The sequence below is a fragment of the Sander lucioperca genome, chromosome 13, assembly GCF_008315115.2.
Source record: "Sander lucioperca isolate FBNREF2018 chromosome 13, SLUC_FBN_1.2, whole genome shotgun sequence".
NCBI lineage: Eukaryota > Metazoa > Chordata > Actinopteri > Perciformes > Percidae > Sander > Sander lucioperca.
This window is the reverse complement of record NC_050185.1, coordinates 31,665,725-31,684,545: the sequence shown is the minus strand read 5'-3', so window position 1 is coordinate 31,684,545 and position 18,821 is coordinate 31,665,725. Positions and strand designations below refer to the sequence as shown.

At 39.7% G+C, this 18,821-nt stretch overlaps 1 protein-coding gene across 5 annotated transcripts in view; it reads right to left on the bottom strand.

Moving 5' to 3' along the window:
* The window catches only part of cadm1a (cell adhesion molecule 1a), a 421,246-nt gene that overhangs the window by 45,141 nt on the left and 357,284 nt on the right, over positions 1-18,821 (bottom strand). For 3 of the 5 annotated variants that reach the window (XM_031308126.2, XM_031308125.2, XM_031308127.2), the window contains 3 exons: positions 18,725-18,821; positions 13,383-13,555; positions 4,285-4,380 (listed from right to left, as the gene is read on the bottom strand). In XM_031308126.2, coding sequence (XP_031163986.1) covers positions 4,285-4,380; positions 13,383-13,555; positions 18,725-18,821 — 366 coding nt within the window. The remainder of the gene's footprint in view (positions 1-4,284; positions 4,381-13,382; positions 13,556-18,724) is intronic. The other 2 variants (XM_031308129.2, XM_031308130.2) reach the window with 1 other exon arrangement.

The window sequence follows — 18,821 nt, the reverse complement described above, 5'->3', positions numbered from 1 at the left end:
GCCAAATGGTTGGAAATCTGTCTTTACTGGTGGTACCTTTAAGATATTGTACAACCAGCTGATTACCTCCTGGCCCTTGTTTACGAGTTTCATCTCCTTTTGGTCGTTGTGGAGCGCAGTAATACCTCTACAAGACAATATACCTCCACATTAAGATGATGTGTTGGGCTACAGACTAGTGTTTCCCATGATGCCTGAGTGCTATAATATCATCGATGCTGTCTTAGGGCTGTATGTCATTTAGCACTTATTGTGTTGCTATTGACCTTAATCAAATTAGTTATAGCTGGCTGTTCCAATTTCAAAATGGACAAGGAATCAAACGAAGCAAAGTGGGAACAATATCACACATTATCTGGCACATTGTGTGCATGTGTTAGTCTGGAGAATGTGAGCTGGAGGCACATCTAAATTCATAAAATTCTAAAGTCACTTCACCAGATGGTGTTTGTGTAATTTAAGACCCAGGCAAACGTAATAGATATTTGTTTCTCTCCCCTTCCCTCGCCTGTTTTGTTCTCCTGTCCTGTCTATAGTGTGGGTTAAATTAATTGGTTGTCAGCACCGTTTATGGTCCTTCATCAATTAAAAGTAGTGCTAGCCTGCCGCCTGATTGTTTTATTTGCACAAGGTACACAGGTATTATCTATTTTCTTCATTCGGGGATTAAGTGGCATTGTTCATTCGGCGGTGTGTTGAATTAGATTAGAGAACGATTAGCCATATTGTGTTAATGGGGGAGAGAGAGGTGAGGTTACGACAAAAATAGATTATGTGGGAGGATGAATGTTGAATCCCTACAAAGACAGCACCGATTTGTACTTTTTGGGTCGGCTTGTGTTTCGCAAAAGACCTCCTGTTGGCCCTGACTACCGCTAAAAACATAATAGACTGCTGCCCCTGAGGAGAGCGTTCAGTACAAAATGTTGCTTTTCAAGGAAAATCTTTCTTCCACACAGACAGAACACAGAAATGGCGGAAAACAAAAATTGGACAGCAAAGCACACCGGAAAAGAGAGTATAGAGAGGAGAAGCTGTACATTCAGTTTCTGATAGACGTAGAGAAATATAAAAAATAACAAGAGACTGTAAATGTAAATGAATAATATTTCCTAATTGTACGAGCTGGTCAGCAAGATATCTCCATTTATAAGTAGTGGAAATAACAGTTTAGTTATTTCCCCATGTCTCTTTCTAAACCCTGCCAAGCACTTAAGTGCCATGTGTTGGGGCTCTAATAGATTTTTTTAAATGCTCAATTTTCTTCCCTCTAATGGCAACTGACAAAAAAACAAACAATAAAAACCTCAGTTCCAGTCTGATAGATTAATTTGGCAGTGGGCAGCACGTTGTGGGTAAATTAAATTAACTGGCACTGGAGTGTCTTATGTCCATATGGGTCTGCTGTCTTTAATCTATATACACAGTAATAATGGAATACCTCTGATAGTTGAAAGCAAAGAGTGGACATCTGGCAGAAACTGTAAGTATGTTGTTTCAACCTTAACATATTGGCATTGAAGTCATGAGGTTTGCTTTGTCAGGTGGAGCCGACACATCTCAACGTAAGTCCTGTTCACAGGGGGACTGAGACAACTTGCAGACATACTCAACAGTGATTTTTAGTATTTTACTTACGTTTGTAAGTATGGAGGTGGTTGTAGAGTAGAAGGCAGAGTCAGAGCTAGCATACATGACCAAAAACAACAAATTGATTTTACATGACCAATGTTCCATACTTGCTTGTGAAGACTGCGAGGTGTGGTTGAAGTGGATTTGGGCTTGAAATAAGCCTTTGAAATTTGGTTCCTACTCCTTTTCGGACAAGAGTATTTATTTAAGAGTATTTCGCTATCTTGCTTTTTCTTAAAGTGAAATACTTTGTGTCTTGTATTTACATTTTTTGGTTTATTTAGAATGAATTCCATGCTCAAGCGTTGAACAATTAGAGCTAGTAGTTAGAGTTACTGGAACATTCATTAACACTTGGATCTTACTTATGTAATTTTGACCATAATTTCTATTGGTTATGATAACATTGCACTTGGCAAAGTAATAATTTATATCCAGGACCACAGAAACACTGCCAGATTTTAGTTCGACAAGAAAAGCAGTCAGCTTTAGACAGGCAAACAGTTAGATATCGAAACCTTTTTTGGTTGTGGGTAAAACTGAACGTAACTGCACCTCACATGTTGGTATTAATTCTCATTGCACAAAGAAACTCATGTTTCTCTCCCCATCGGATGCTAAGAAGTGAATTTTTGTGAATCTGTTTTGCCAAATGCAGGAGTTAAAATGAGACAATGGAAGAGTTTATGAACAGTGGGCACTGTAGCCACAAATGGCAATTGCATTTAAAGGATATAATCCAAGTAGCACCGTCATCTTAAATTAGATGACATTGTAAACTACTGGTCATACAAGACCAAATAAGGTTGTAGCAGCAAAACATGTGAGTGAGTCATATTGAGCAAAAGTGCATTGTATTGCTTAGGAATTCAACTTTTGCTATGTAAATCTTTAGTGTTATTATTTACCTTGAAAGTAACCTTATTATTCTCAGCAGGCACATTAGGAATAATCAGCAGAGATCCGAGTGTGAATCAGTCAGAACAGCTATTACAGAACAGGCCTGTGCAGACTCTAGCATCCTTGATCTGAGGCAAAGGAGCAATCAGCCTGCATAGGTAGGAATTCTCTTTAATCCAATCAGATGGCATAATCAAGCACAATCCCTGTGATTTCTGCCAGCCTTGTGAGATTTGTTCCAATTGAGCGGTCTGTCAGAGAGGCTTTGATTGCATTTGGAGCTGAGGCTGATTTCTGAGTTGAGGCATAACGTGATGTTTTCTATCTACGCCCTTTGGAGATTTATACTCACAATAGCCCCGAGTTCTGTTTCTGTAAGAGCTAGATAGAATTTGCTTATTTGAAAAGGGCCTAATTTCCAAGTGCTCATGTCAGATATTGTTCATCCCCACTGCTACCCTCTTCCCACAACCCACCTAGAGTATGATCCATAATGGACTTTATGAATGAGTGATGTGTTTCATATAAAAGCCAATTATTGTGTCTGCAGTGACTAAATGTTATAGAACAATTATCCAACTCACACGATTATCATAGTATCCATGGTTCATCATTCATAGCCTTCTATTTGTTTGCTTTTCAAATCATGCCAGGTCAGGGGATATCACACTGCTATTTACAACTTTAATGAATGTATTTCTTCGGGAAAAAAAGAAAAAAACAGGCCTTTTTTGAAAGGATTTGGGGAACAAAGCAGTGAATGAACAGTATTCACGGCCGCCAGGTTGCATTGACAACCAAGCAACGCAAGCAACAGCCTTGGCCTACTATATCTACTTAACCCAACACCCACACATTCAGTTAAAAAGTAGAAAAGCTTGTGTAGGCACATCACTCTGTGCAGTCGAGCGCTGTAAATACTCATCAGAATCAGAATAGGACTGATTGCTAAGTAAGTAACACTTACAAGGAATTTGCCTTGTTACGCTTATTAAAAGGAAATAAACAATAAACAATAAAGCAAATTACTGCAAAAGAAACTAAATAATGTCAAAGACACGATAACCTAAACAAATATGTAAATATATATTAAGAATTCGTTCTTACTGGAGTTAGGACATGATTAGCTTAGCTTAGCATTAAGGAAAGATTGGAAACGGGGAAACATCTGGCCATCTGTCAAAAGTTCAAATATAACATGTGGACATGAGAATTCTATTGATCTTCTTCTTGTATTTGAACTTCTGTTACTTGCCAAAATGTTGAACTAATCTTGAGCATGAAAGTTATTCTTGACCTTGGCTTTAGTATGTGTGACTAAATAATTGCAACATAAGATCCACTTACTAGTTTATTTTTATTTATTTTTATTTTTGTAGCTTTCTCAGTATGAGTGAATGGAAAGTTTAATTCTTTTTGCAGCCTCAGGCATTAACATGTTTAATAACGGAGAGAATTTGGAATGAACTGTAAAAGCTTTTAAAAAATAAATGATTCATGATGAAAGAAAATGGGTAACCTTAACCTCTGGATAAAGGAACATGCATATGAATATGACTTCCATTGTGGCACGAAGATGGAGATATATGGAGTGATTCAAGGCTGTGCGGAGGATAAGGGAGCACACACACACACACACACACACACACACACACACACACAAACACACACACACACACACACACACACACACACACACACACACACACACACACATAAAGATAAACCAGTTGTGTGAGGGTGATACTGTACCTTGATTGGCTTCAGGGAAGGAGATGGTGGTGGTGGTGGTGATGGTGGTGGTAGTGGTTGTGGCTGTGGTGGGTATAGGGGTAGTGGTGGGAGCATCTGGATGAGAGGACAAATACATGACAAACACGGGGGGAACAAATGAGTATAAAAAGCAATGAAGATAAAGTAAAGTCAGTGTGAAAAAATGGTATCGCAGGTTGATATATCACCAACAGCTCATTGTGTGTCACCGTGCGTGTGTGTCACTTTAAGTTCGGCTGCAGACCTTTTGATGAATTGGCAATGGCAGTGCATTAAATATAGCACACACAACGATGACACTGCAACACATCATCTGGTCTTGCACCGACTGAGCTGATCAAAGATTTTGTTGGGAACTTTTCCTCCTTTTATGCCTATTCACGGGCTACAACCCACGACATGAAATACTGACAATAGCGAGCACACAGTTGTTAGAAGTGATTAAATGTCTAATCAGTAACACATGCTGCTGTTGTACTTATGCTGTCGTTGTTATGCACTGAGCTATCTTGACAAACAAACGTGTCTGTGCATTCCTAATATCTCCAAGGAGAAGAGTACAAAGTTGGTGAGGATACTGGCAACAAAAAAAGCAAAATCTGAAGTATAAACTCTAACATAATTACACAATGAATGAAAAACAGGAGGGAAATAATACACACACAAAACAAAAAAAAAAAAAAAAAAAAGCATCAAGCAAAATTGTTGAGTACACAGACTTTGACCAGAGACCATTTTTCCTCCCACAGCTTTTCCTTTTTTACTTCATTATCCGGGTTAGACTCCCCGCCCTGACAATGACCAGGGGGAGATATCAAAAGTGACATTTTCCTTGTTGCAGTGGCAGGGCTGCACTGATATGAAGCCGCTGGCAGTGCTGCTTGGTTAAAGACCTCCCATGCTGCTCTGATTGCCTGGGAATGGACTGAAACATCTTTTGGGGTTATTAAAATGTACTGAAAAAACAAGTTAGGCCTAGCTGTCGATAAGGAGGAAGGATTGTCCACACTTTAATGAAATAAGATGTTATAAGAAGGCAAGAAAAGAAAATGTGTATGGACAGAGAAGGGGGAAGAGAGGGAAGACCAGCAGACAGAGGATGTGCTGTTTTTAGCATTCACCATATGTGTGCAGTGTCACACTTTTTTATGTTATGGCGCATGGTAGGACTTTGCATCATCTATGCTGCAGTATTATTGGACACAACAATGGCTATAAAACTGAACAAGCTGCAGCTGTAATGCTTATTTCTTGCAGGTGGCACAAATGACAGAATCGCAGCCGCTATTACTTTCATTGCCCGTAGACAGTGTACATCGCCATGTCAATATTTACAGTTATAAACTGCTGCTGTTACTTTCCCTGCCTTACTTTTGATTCACCTCATAGAGACCTGTAGGAAAACACACGCGTCTCAGAAGCGGAGCGTCTTGCCTGCCCGACTCGCAGATTTTATTGTCTCTAAAAGTACTTTATAGAACAAGCAGGTGTTTATTAAGCTAGTATCTACCTTCCACTCTAAGCACTCCTGCAATTAAACTCCATGTCTTCTCTTTTCTGGCATTGTCCTGATAAAAGGGATTTGTGATGTCTATTATGTTTTTCCACTTCCGAGATGAATCTCTCATTGTCCGTGGTGTTGTAGAGGAGAAATAAACGATATTGGGGGGTGTCTTTTGGTAAACTGACTGGATGCGCTCGCTCTTTCACTTCCTGCCCGGCTGTACGAACGGCCCACGTAAATACTCCTATAAGTTAGTTTTTATGCGATATATGTATGTTATATGGTTTAGAAAAGTGCTGAGTTCCATTATTAACTGCAGCTGAACAAGCAGCACAATGTGGGTGCTAAAAACTGTTTCTGTTTTCTCAGAAAGCTGTATTAAAGGGGGTAGCACCATGATTACTTTTCTGCATTAACAGTCTTTTGTCACATTTATTGTCATTGCATTACTGTAATGACAAACCACAAATGGACACCAGTAATTCTTGATGTTCCAAGTGAAGGTATTTTCACTATGAAATCACTGCAAATTGAAAATGCAATACATTTCGCAGTCACATTAAAGAGATAATAAAATAATGCTGTTTATAGAGGCGCAGGATGTCTTCCCTCAGGGTACAGAGGTTGTTTATCATTGAAAAGTAGTCTTCCCTGAGGGCAGAAGTTGTTCATAGTTACTGCACAAATCTGTTCACAATTGTTAGTTTAGAAAATCATATATTCTATGAACTTGAAGAAAAATGTATCAAGTCATTCAAATACAAGGCAGAGAGGTCAGGTTAGCCCCTCAGAACTCTGACTGAAGCTAATTTTAAAATGGTAATGAAGGCCTTCAGTTGCTTTGGAGCGATATGCAAAATCTATTGATGTACCGTATGTTTTTTAATCTATCAGCAATGCTGTTCTTTTAAAGACAACCTTGACAATACAAAAGGCTGTACTGTACACATCTATGTGCAGACAAAGGCGGGGAGAAATGATCCATTGGGAAGTCGGCTGGCAGATGAAGCCTGAGCTGATGAGTTTCACACATGCTTGAGAGCCACAAAACTCCAGCTCGGGGGTGGTGCTGTCTAATTGGTTTTATCCCATCATGAACTGTGAGGGTCCAGCAGATGTTTGGGCTCATCAGTGTCAACAACTCATTAAAAATATAGCAGGAAAAAAAGATTAAAAAGGATGATTAAAAGAAAGATGATTTTCTAAATACACTTTTTTTTTTTTTTTTTTTTTGCCTAGCCTGTGCAATGTATAAAAGAACACTGGAGCTTATTGACTTTCAAATCTGACAGGCAGAATGTGTTTCTGGGCCTTGTTTACTGACGAGGCTTATGGATCAGTGTTTCTGGTCTAAACGAATGGAGCATGGGCTGCAGGATGCTCTGCGGCACGGCTTGACAGGAATCATTCCTGCTGCAGCCGGTGAGTAAAAGAACTCCACATGAGCACCGGATGAGAGAAACACTCCATATCTGCACAGTGCCAGTCATCACGCACATCAACAATACAAAAAACCTAAAAAAAAAACTACCTCCAGCACAGAGTAATTGATGATACGTGGGGGAAAAAAAATTAATTTTTATACCCATAAACCAACAGAACTTTATTCTAAACTGTGCCACATAATGACAATGACTTAACTTTCATTAAATGGAAACTAATGCTTAGGCTGTGGACAAAGGCTGCGTTTCATTAGTGTTTCAACATGCCTCCCTTCAGCCCTGGATATGACGTCATAGCATACAGTACGTCGCACAGAGGCCATATGGAGAGCAGAGGGAAAGTGGGAAGTGGGAGGAGCGGGGGATTGAAATGGAACGCACCTCCCCTCGTTCACTTTCAGCCCAAACTATACGGATCGACCGCCAGTTGTAGGCTAAGCACTACTGCTTCAAGTGCATTTGTTTCCGATCTTAGTTTCTATTAATGATGGCATTCTATCCCCGTTTTTATGTCCATTCATGTCTGCTTATGTCATGCAATTTCCTAATTGTAAAGTATTTCTTGTATGAAAGGTGCTTTACAACTATTATTTATAAAAAGTATTACTGCTTTTTACATGTCATAAATGCCTGCAGACTAATTTCAATGAGGTTTGGTAATTGGCTGCATGAGTTTCTGATTTAGAAAGTTTGTGATCTGTGTCATGATTTATCATAATGCTTACATCTCGCAAAAACAGAATTTTTCCATGCATTTACAGATAATGTTGGAAATAAAGATATTCCACATACAACTATAAAGTAAATGAAAACGTAAATATTAATTGACATTATTTATATCACACATTTGTCAACTAAAAAGTTGAAATGTATTTATTCAATTTATTCATCTTCTCCTTCTTCAGTGGTCAGCAACAGGAGTTTTGGCAGTTGTACATCACTGCCGTGGATGTATTTTCTTGCACCAAATCCATAGCTGCATGCATTGTGGGTGATATCCACTATCGTTGTTCACTCGCTCTCTCCGCCCTCAAACACACCAAGTTCACTTCAGTTTTTCAGACAGTTAACGACACTTAAGATGGCGGCGGGGATTCCCCCGAGGTCAAGTGCATGTTGAACCACAAATGAAACGCAGCCAAAGTCTACTCAGACATTGCACTGCAGTATAATATAGTATAGTGTTGCATAATAAAGTATTTTATAGTGTAGTGTGACTCTAAATCCTGCCAGACGCGAACTTTGTGTAATGCTGTTATCTCATCAAAAGAGTGTCCCTACATCTAACTGTAATATTGATTGGCTGTTTTGTATCCAGTTACTGCCTCTTAGCCCTGCAAGGGTTAAATATATCTGATCCTTCCCAAGGTTTCTTCCAGTTTTTCTGTATTTAGTTTGTGTACGCTTTCCATGTCCCCTTCAGGATGTGTCCTTGGCCCCTGTATAATCCGAACCAGTGACTCTTGACAGCTGCTGTGATGAGAGGCTTTACCTTGACTCAAAGTGACATTTGTGGAGGCCAATGTTGTGCAAAAGTGTATAAAATATTGGCCTATTGTGTGTCTTGGAAGGCTCACCTTTAATTTGATCTTTCCAGAGAGAAGTTACGAAAGGCCTAAAAAAGTAATACATATAACGTAACAATAACAAATGTATCATTCAAATACTCCCTGGAGATTTTAGTTTTTGATGTATTGTTTTTGTCCGAAAGTAAGTTAAGGTTGGACCTCATGTACATTTTAGAACCCTTAGTGGCATATGAGGCCTGATTTACAGTAAGAATGACCCCTTACTGTACAAAAAAAATATAAAATGACTCCGAAATCGCAGTTTCAAAATACTCTGCGTTTGCATATGAGGATAAATAACATTTTCGTCAATGAAAGCTCCACTGACCGTCTTGTCACTCTGAGGCAAATAATTCAAAAACTATAACTCATACTGCTTAAATGTATTTCATTTTATTCATATAATTTGCTGAAACTAGACCTTTGGTGTCTATTTGCCAGTGTTGTGACATTTTGAGTGCAATCAAATAAGTGAAATTCAAGATCACAACCACTGTGACATAATCCTTCCATATGGCAGTGGGGAAATGAATGTTGGGATCTAAAGTTATAGAATCTTCCCCCAAATTACCACTGCAATGTCATAAATGAATACGGGAAAGAGAAATCCAAGTGTTTTATAAGAGACAGACTGAATTACAAAACATAAGTTCCCTGCAAATTTGTTTTGGTAGTGATGAATTACTTTTCCTCCTCAAAACATTTTACAGCAATTGCACTTCCACTCAAGTGCAATATCAGCAAACTAAGAGCGCTTGCAGCTTGAATAGTATGTTCCGGGACACTTCTGGAATAAATTTTAGATGCCACTTAAAGAGCTAACAGTGAGTTGTGGAGAAACTCCCATGTGCTTCAATGGAGAAGAAGTGTAAAGTAAATAGGAAGGCGACAGAGAGCAACAGGGTCACTAAACATGCTGCTGGTGTGCAATAAAGCCAGTGCTGGTGAAGGAGCAGGGAGGAAGAGAACTCAGTTATTGGGTAAGCAACAGTCTGTAAACAACTTAAAACCCCTCGGCGCTTGGTCTCACTCGACTGCGAGAGGAAAAATCTGATGGTTGTGTTTTCATACCCTGTGAAGTAAGAGCGGCAGTGAGAGTTAGAGCAGTACATACTGCATTCTTTTCGCTGTTAACATTGTTAGTGTCAGCCACTCTCACTGTGCTCTCCATCACTTAGGGTCACAATACTCGAGAACCAGATATATTAGAGGAGATGCTGGCCATAGCTGCGTTTGTTCTGGCTGTCAAACAGGGGGAGTGATGCCGCCATGTGGACTTTATCATTAAATTAGACAGCTGTAATGTACAGTTTGGGAGCTTGCGTTGATATTGTCGCTGGTTTTTTACTTTTTAATAAAGTAAATTAAATCTTAACATAAAAGACATGTAAACACTGCTGTTTATTTCATGGCAGCTTTTGGGGTATTGTGATGCATTAAATCTGTTGGGAGGATTTTATCATTTACCTTGCTTACTGCATTTGAACTAGATGTTTTTTTTCCTGATATAGCCTGGAGGTATGGTGGTTAACTTTTAAGGACTACAATTAGTGTGTCTTTATTTTTCAGTCCAAGGGTTAGATTTAGTTTGGTTACTGAGTGGAGTGGTCACAAAGTTTCACTTGTTTCACTCACTTTGTATGGGGGTATTGTATAAATACACAGTTCGCAATCAGCTGGTGGATTTATTAGTTCTTAACTATATCTACTTTCAGAAAATCCTGTGGGTATTTCATTTTGCTTTCAATCCTTGAATAAACCACACCTGGAAGCCAACCACATTTTCAGGCAGTCTTGGTCCGGTTGTTTAGTCAGCACCAGAGTTCCATTGACTGCTTTCATACCAGCACTAATAAACCATAATTTACAGCAAACGCTCCAGAGTTTGTTTAAAACAACTGCATTGTCTGTGAAAGCACTACAGAAATAGAATGAGAGTAGAACGGATATTGAACTGTTTGCTGTGGTCATTTGGACTAGTCTAAAAGAAAATGGCGCTCAGCATTGTGCATCGACTATAGAAATAGAATAACTTAGCCAACTACAACAGTCACAATTATTTGCAACGGTACACATAAAAATGTCTGCCCTTCTGACCATCCAGCTATGTTGATTTGAATGGAAATGTCCATCCTACTCTTATTCTATTTCCATGGAAAGCACTCTAAAAGCAAATGGCTGGTCTATAATTCACTTGACCAGAACCAGATGCTTAATTTCACCACTGTATGATTAAACATGCTGCCGCCCCTGCTGCTTTTCTGATTTCCTATTTGGGAGTGTGTGTCTATATATACATGCCCTCCTCCCAGCTTCTGTTAAAGTAAATGGTCAGCTACAGGTGTGTGTGTGTGTGTGTGTGTGTGTGTGTGTGTGTGTGTGTGTGTGTGTGTGTGTGTGTGTGTGTGTGTGTGTGTGTGTGTGTGTGTGTGTGTGTGTGTGTGTGCATGGTGGTGGCAGTGTAGGAGCAGGAGGTGGTGTGTGCGGTGGTGGGAGGTCTGGAACATAATGGGAGAATCAGCTTCTGACAGCTCAGCCACAACATCCTGTCTTCCCATTATCAAGGCGAAGGTTTGGCATGATTTGCTGTTCAATTACAGTCAACATTAGTAGTGTGGGAGCCACCGACACATCAAAGTCATCAAAAGACTAGCTCTAAAAGGATGGAGGCCTTCTGTGGTTTTAATGGCGGCTGTTTTTTTTATTTTATTATTTTGTGCAAGGCTTTTAGTTGCCCACATGTTGCATTACCGTGTTTATCTTTGTCTTTCTCTCACCATGGGGGGATGTGTGGGTGGTTGAGAGAGGGGCGCCTTGCATCCCTCATCATGGGATTTTGTTGTTTAGGCCCGGGGAGAGAGACGTACAAAAAGCCTGCAACAATTACCAGAAAATTCATGCAAAGTTGTGTATAATGTATATGTACAAATGTGAGCAAGAATGTGGCTTAAAGTAAAGTGATTGCTCTTATCGATGGTCTTTTATGTGTCCTGTAGTTGATCTGATTATAAACTCATTTGCATGCACACACACACGTCTCGCTTCGGATTTTAATACTCCACTTTTAATCCTAAACTAAGTTGAAGTTGTTCATCCCTTTGCTTAGCAATAGAAATAATCCTGATCTTAGCACTAAACCTAAATCCTTTTGCTGAATTGCAGACTAATTCTTAAAGAAGGAAATTGCCTTCAATTCAAAGATGTATGTGTCATACTGATTTTCACAAAGATAGAACCAGAAGAATATACACACACAGGGGCTTACACTGCACTTAGTATAGACTAACAGCTGTAATATAGTGGGGTGGCAGTAAGCTCTTTACTGGTTTTCAATTGTACCTCTGTTGTTTTATTGCACTCATCATTAGCACAGCAAGTCGCTCTGCTGTAAATAACATCCATTCAGCTGGTGTCCATCAGCCATTGAGAGTCCCTTTTCCCCTGCTACATAAAAAAAAGCCTTTTCACTCTGCTAATTCCCTCTGACAATAGCAGCCAAATCATTTCTCTGCAGGCTCAGGGTCTACCAAAAGTGATAGTGAAGTAAGTTTGGCCAGAGGAAAATGAGCACATTAGACTGTAATGCCCTTCTCAGAGAGAAAATGTTACTGGTATCAACAGTATACAAGCATGTGAAGAAAATGCTTATGAGGATGAGGGAAAACCATGGAGACATAGAGGACGATGCTTCAACAGAAAGCCAAAGAAACAAAGAAAGCTGGCAGAATTAGGTGGAGGCAGGTTAAAGGATTACCCAACAGTCTAAATGTTGTTTCAAGGCCCTCTTCACACTGCTGGGTTTTAACTTTAACACTCAATCCCTTTCTTACATTTTTGTCTGAAAGTGGTTAGAACCAGTCTTCAAAATCCACAATGTAAAATGTGTATGTAAATGCAGAACGTAAACTCCTCTTTAGGTCATTAAAACAACCAAACAATACAGAGAGAGACACACACAATACTGAGGCCATGACCTCCTCTTTGGTAGCGAAAATAGCATTGTGTTAAAAACATCTCAAGGAGCTGCTTTGGTGTGGGTGTGCTGCTTCAGGCACTGGTGAAAAGATGAAATATAATGCAGTTTGAGTGATAATGATAATGAGTTTGCACGCTTATCAGAGGCCAAAACAGTTTTCCTGCATTGTTTATCTATTATTCTTAATGCAGCCTCAGGACCCCATTTTTCTGGATCCCATGTGCAGGGCAGAAAGACAACAAAGTGGACAGAGCGAAGCGACAAGCTTTTGGTATTGGCCATATCCACAGTGGAGTTGGAAACAGAGAGAGATTAAAAGTATACTGCACCTGTAAAACACACTTATTTAAAAGATAGTCTGCATACCTTGGATTATGCTAATGGTTTCAGCATTTAGTGTGCTATAGCTACTAGCAATTAACACCAGTGCCAAAAACTCACCAATGTTGTATATATCATCAGTCTACATATAAATGATGCTGGTGTTTAGGTTCATAGGACAATATCTGAGAAAAAAAGCAGATATAGAGATAGAAGTAGAAAGAGATATAGTGATTTGATGGAGGGTCAGTGTTTGACCAGCGTACCATAGACGTAGAGGATGTAGTCGTCGAAAGACTCCCCGACTGTGTTGGAGGCCACACAGCGGTAGGTTCCGTTGTAGGACTTGTTTAGGTTTTCGATGTAAAGATCACCGCCGGTGATGACAGCATGGGATGGCACATCGTCATCTACTTTCACCCAGTTCACCCGCTGTGGCCTGAAAAAAAAAAAAGAAACAGAGCATCAGTAGGATCCCATGGATAGGACAGGCATTCAAACACTGAGATCCTTTTAGTCACCCAATTAAAAGTCTAAAGAAGTAAAAAAGTAACATGGCATTTTATTTTTTTGAGTTTTGTTTGAAGTTTCTTTTCCACTTGCCCTACAAAAAAATCCAATTGTCCCGTACAAGCGGACAAGCCTTAATGTCGAGCCCTGTCAATATATAACTTTTTGATGTAAAAAAAGACCAAATTTCTTTCACCCTTGTCATAACGTCATGTTTGTGCATTGTTTATCTAAGTATGAGTTTCTCATTTTATGTATTTAAATGGACTGTATTTATATAGGGCTTTTCTAGTCTTAACCACTACTCAAAGTGCTTTTACATTCACCATTCACAAACATTCACACATTGTTGCGGAGGTTGCCGCACAAGGTGCCACCTGCTCATCAGATAAACATTCACACACATTTACACACCGATGGCACAGCATCGGGAGCAATTCAGAGTTCAGTTTCTTGCCCAAGGACACTTCGACACGGGACTGCAAAGCCAGGGACCGAACCACCAACCTTCCGATTGGTAGGCGACTGCTATATCACCTGGGCCACAGCCACCCCAATGCATCTTGGGACTCAAATCTTGGGATGTCGGAGCATCCTTGAACCACCAAGAAGAGTTCTCTCTCTATCAGTACTATATACCCGTAATGCCATTCAGTCACAAATAAAATGGGGCTATTCCCCTAATATAGTACACATCAGTTTGGGGTTCACTACATGATAACAATACACGAGAACGTTTCCCACATTTGTTAACAGTTGCCCAAAGATTGCAGTCCTTAAGATTAACAAATAAACCTCATTTTTAATATATATTTTTTAAGCAATTGTTTCCTAGTAAAAAAGGCTAATCAAAGAGAGTTAGGACATGAAAAACAAGACTTATTAAAATGGCATTCCTCCCTTTGTGTACAGCTGAGAGCAACAATAACAGTGAAGCAGCTTTGTCTTGAAATTGCAGGCTTTCCACGCTTGTATACTAATGAGTGTTGCTGTGTAGGTGGGCGCCTACCAAGCGTCTGTATTTGTTCTATTTTCTACTTTGACTGAGGTTTATAGCAGGGTAACAGATTCCATTTTTATGACAATGAGCTCAGAGCACCGAGGGTGAAGAGAAAAAAAACAAGACAAAACACCTCTATTTTGCTGCCGCAACTTCCAATGGCCACTGCCAGCTATTGTTATTTCCCCTGAGTGTGTGCCGATGCTTTCTCTTGTTGCGTTTTGTTGCGGTGTTTTAACTTATTTCCCTCCATTTGAAAACATTTGGTGTGGAGGGAGCAAGCAAATAGGAGAAGAGACAAAAAGATGATGTAGAAAATCTAGGAAAAGAAAATGAAATAGCAGTTGGAGCTCAATAGCAAAAACAAACAAATCCCAAGTGTATTTAATGGGTGTGGTGAACGGCTCGAAAGAGAGAGTGCTGTGTCTATTTCAAGTGCTTTCCAGATGAAATGAAATGTAAATAACTATTAAATATATAAATATGATGGAGTGAGAGACATGACCTAGAACTAAATAGTTTCTATAGGTGGATGGGATGTTGTGAGAGGGCGTAAAGTGAATCCAGAGGAGGAAGATAGACAGAGACGAACGAAAGAGGTAAGATGGGGCTGCAAGGAGAGAGGAAGGGCAGGCGTCTAGAATACAAATGTCTGCCTGGAGCCGGGGCCCCCCGTGCTATCTGCTGGTAATGACTGCACAACTCTCAGCAGCTCTAATGAAAATGACTTCCAATTCCTGGCTCACTGTATTGATTGTGTTTTCATCTTTATAAAAATGAATACGTGTAGTGAACTTGTCTCTATGCCAAGTATGGAGACTGCGGGTGGCTGGTGGATAGAGTCTAAAGTACACAGTGTTTGGTTCGGGGTGTGTGTGTGTGTGTGTGTGTGTGTGTGTGTGTGTGTGTGTGTGTGTGTGTGTTTGCGTGTTTTTCTACCCTTCAGAGAATCATAAAGTGTTTTAGGCACACACACAGAATAACAATATTTCTTGCTTTGATTTAGGGTTAAAAATTAAAAATTAAAAATACATTTCAGATTAGTTTAAGTGTTAAAAAGGCCAGCACCACTTTGACTCTTCCCTCCCCTCTTTTAAAGTGGTTTGTTCTGCCCCACTCTTAGAGTAGTATATTCCATCCGCCCAAGCAGTTCACAAGATCTGGAGAGCTTTGATAGTGCCAGTAAAATAAAAAAAGGGTGTTAATGCTTTTGTTTCTGACTGCTGTGCACATCCACTGAAGTGTTTACTTTAAGTCTCACATTAATATGGTTTTGTGTATAATCATCAATTTTTAGTTCATTCCTGCTCATTTCCAGTTTTGCTAATGCTGGTCATGCTAATTGGGCCCACTTAACAGCAATTAAGTGTGTGCAGTGTTAGCTTCCATATGTGTCGAGCCTGTGCTTAATGTAATTACATTCAATGCACCTCTGTTCTGTTATTTCTCATTGTAAACACATTGTATTGCTGCATTCATATGTAGTCTGTACATTTTGTCAGTTATTATGCCTCTAGGTTAGTATTTGGAGTATTTAGCCTGTAGTAATGTTCTTAGTATCTTATTTGTGGGTTGTCTAGTTATATACATCTTTATTGGTAATAGCTGTCTAGCTGTCAACTATTCTCTTTAGTGGGATCATTTAGTGTGGTTAGCTGGCACCATTGTGGTCTTGTGATCCCACCTTATGGCAGTGCTACCCATAGCGGTGTTTTTTTCATTCAGTTCTTTATAATGGCTGCTTTAATGGTTTGTATTATGTTTCCTTTCCCTGTATGTTGTTCCTCCCTTTTCAGAACAACATGCAAATAAATAATACCTACAAGACAAAGGTATGCCTGTACACTCTGCTAAGCCTCTTCTGCAATCAAGATTTCTTAACTGGAAACTATTGGGGGGGGGGGGTCCTTACATGGGTTTCTGATTCCTAATTCATATCCTGTAAACCTTTTAATCTGGAAAGCAGCTTGAAAAGTGCTATACAAATACTATTATTATTATTATTATTATACCGCTTCTCTAGTCTTAATGACTAGCGCAGCATCCGGAGAATTTCAGGGTTCAGTGTTTTGCCCAAGGACACTTCGACAAGTAGACTGCAGGGTCCACCGACCTTCCGATTGGTAGACAATCACTCTACCACCTGAGCCACAGCCACTCTCCCCTTTGTAACATTACTAAGGAGTGAAAAAGTGCTAACTGTGCTGGGGACAAACACAAGCTGTTCATGTACTGTATGCAGCTGTATGCATTTTGGCAATGTTATTCTGTAGGAGTGGTTTGAAAGGTTATGATGGATGTTTTGATACTTTTTGCTCAATGAAACTGGGTTGCCATTAAAATCCATTGCAACTGTTGTGAATCCAAGCTTACTGTAGCTGTATTCCTCTAAAAACTTTTCAAAGCCACCTTTCAAGCCTACAGATGAGAGTTTGATGCCACAAAGCTGGGTTTTTAAATGGGGTAAGCCTATTTCTTTAAGGTTGTCATTCATGGTCAATTTACTTATTTATAACACCAATTGCAATGCCACACCCACAAGTTGGTCACATCACTTTCTGTTTCTGATGTAATATTCATAGCTCCATCCTCATCTGAGGATTATTTTGTCTCGATCAAATTTGAACTGCCTTGTCAACAAACTAATATGATACAGAACCAACTGCACCGATGTTTGAATAGCCTGAAACTCTCATTCCCTTACTCACCCCTGAGTGTCCTAATGGCTTCATTTGCACTCCATTACATCTAATATCACAAAACAACTGTCATCTAAACCAAACAAGACCTTGGTTTACAGATGATACATGTGGAATTATAGCCTAATGAGTGTCAGCCAATAACGTTCTGATGCTAAGGCCAGACATGTCACAGAACTGATTAACACTGATAAAGGCCACTGTAGGTTCATTTTCGACATCACTTGGATACTGGTCTTTGTGCTCAGCTCTGTGTACAAAAAATCTTTGTTTACCATCTAACTTCTTCTGTGCACTCTCTCAGTCTCACACAGTCTCCCTAGATACCTTCAGAAAATTTGCACGAATAACACCCTATCTATTCAACCGTTTTTCTGCTAGATATTAGGACCCAGTCCGCTCACTATCATTAGTGACCCTTTCTGCTCTGTCCTCCCCCTTTAAAGGGGTGGTAATTAAACACCTGCTCAAAATAACACACAGTAATTCTGATGTGTTTCATAATTATAGGCCAGTTTCAAATCTCCCATTAAAAATTCCTGAAACAGAAAATAGCAGCCATTCAATTAAGTAATTATGTATACTGAAATGGTCATTCCGGATTGTCTGGCCTCAGGTCTTTCTTTTTTCAGTTTTTTTTTTTTTCTTCTCTGTGACATTTACTTGTATCAAGGCAACCCTCTTATCCATCAGCTTTACTCCAACTCCTCATTAGAGGAGATCTCCGCTCCCAGTGAGGGGACTGGTTCTAGAGCTAATGGTTCCTACAACCTTTCATTCCCGTCTTCCCCACAGTGACATTTCACATTTCAAGCCAGCTTTCATTGCTAATTCGACAAAACTTAAACCTGATTTGACACAATGTCTTGCCGATGTAACACTGACCCCAACCACCCTTTTCAGTTTGCATTTTAAATAAATGACTAAAGAGACGAGGGTCAAATCTATTCATATATACGTTTTTATAGTACTACTAATGTTTCCCATATGCTTACATTCCACAGCAGAACTGTGGGTGGTAAAATGTTAATGGTTTTCTATTGTTTCTGTCAGATTGCTGGAATTGTGAGTTGTAAATGTGTACATCCTCATGTGATGTAACCTTTTCTCAACTCTGTTTGCTGTTGCAAAAGTTATCTTCTCAACTGCAAAGACAAACAGCAACACTGTTCCACGTACCAGTGCAACCAGACACTCATATGCACGTGCACACTAAGGAATGAAGGTATTTAGATGAATATATAAATGTGATTTTTCTACCCATGGCACATTTTTACCTGGTTACAGTGTGTGTGTGTGTGTGTGTGTGTGTGTGTGTGTGTGTGTGTGTGTGTGTGTGTGTGTGTGTGTGTGTGTGTGTGTGTGTGTGTGTGTGTGTGTGTGTGTGTGTGTCTCTTACTGGGGTTTGCCTTTGGCCTGACACGTCAGTTCCAGGTTCTCTCCTTCCCTGGTCAGACCCTGAGGAAATTCTACCACGATCTTTACCTCTGGTTTGT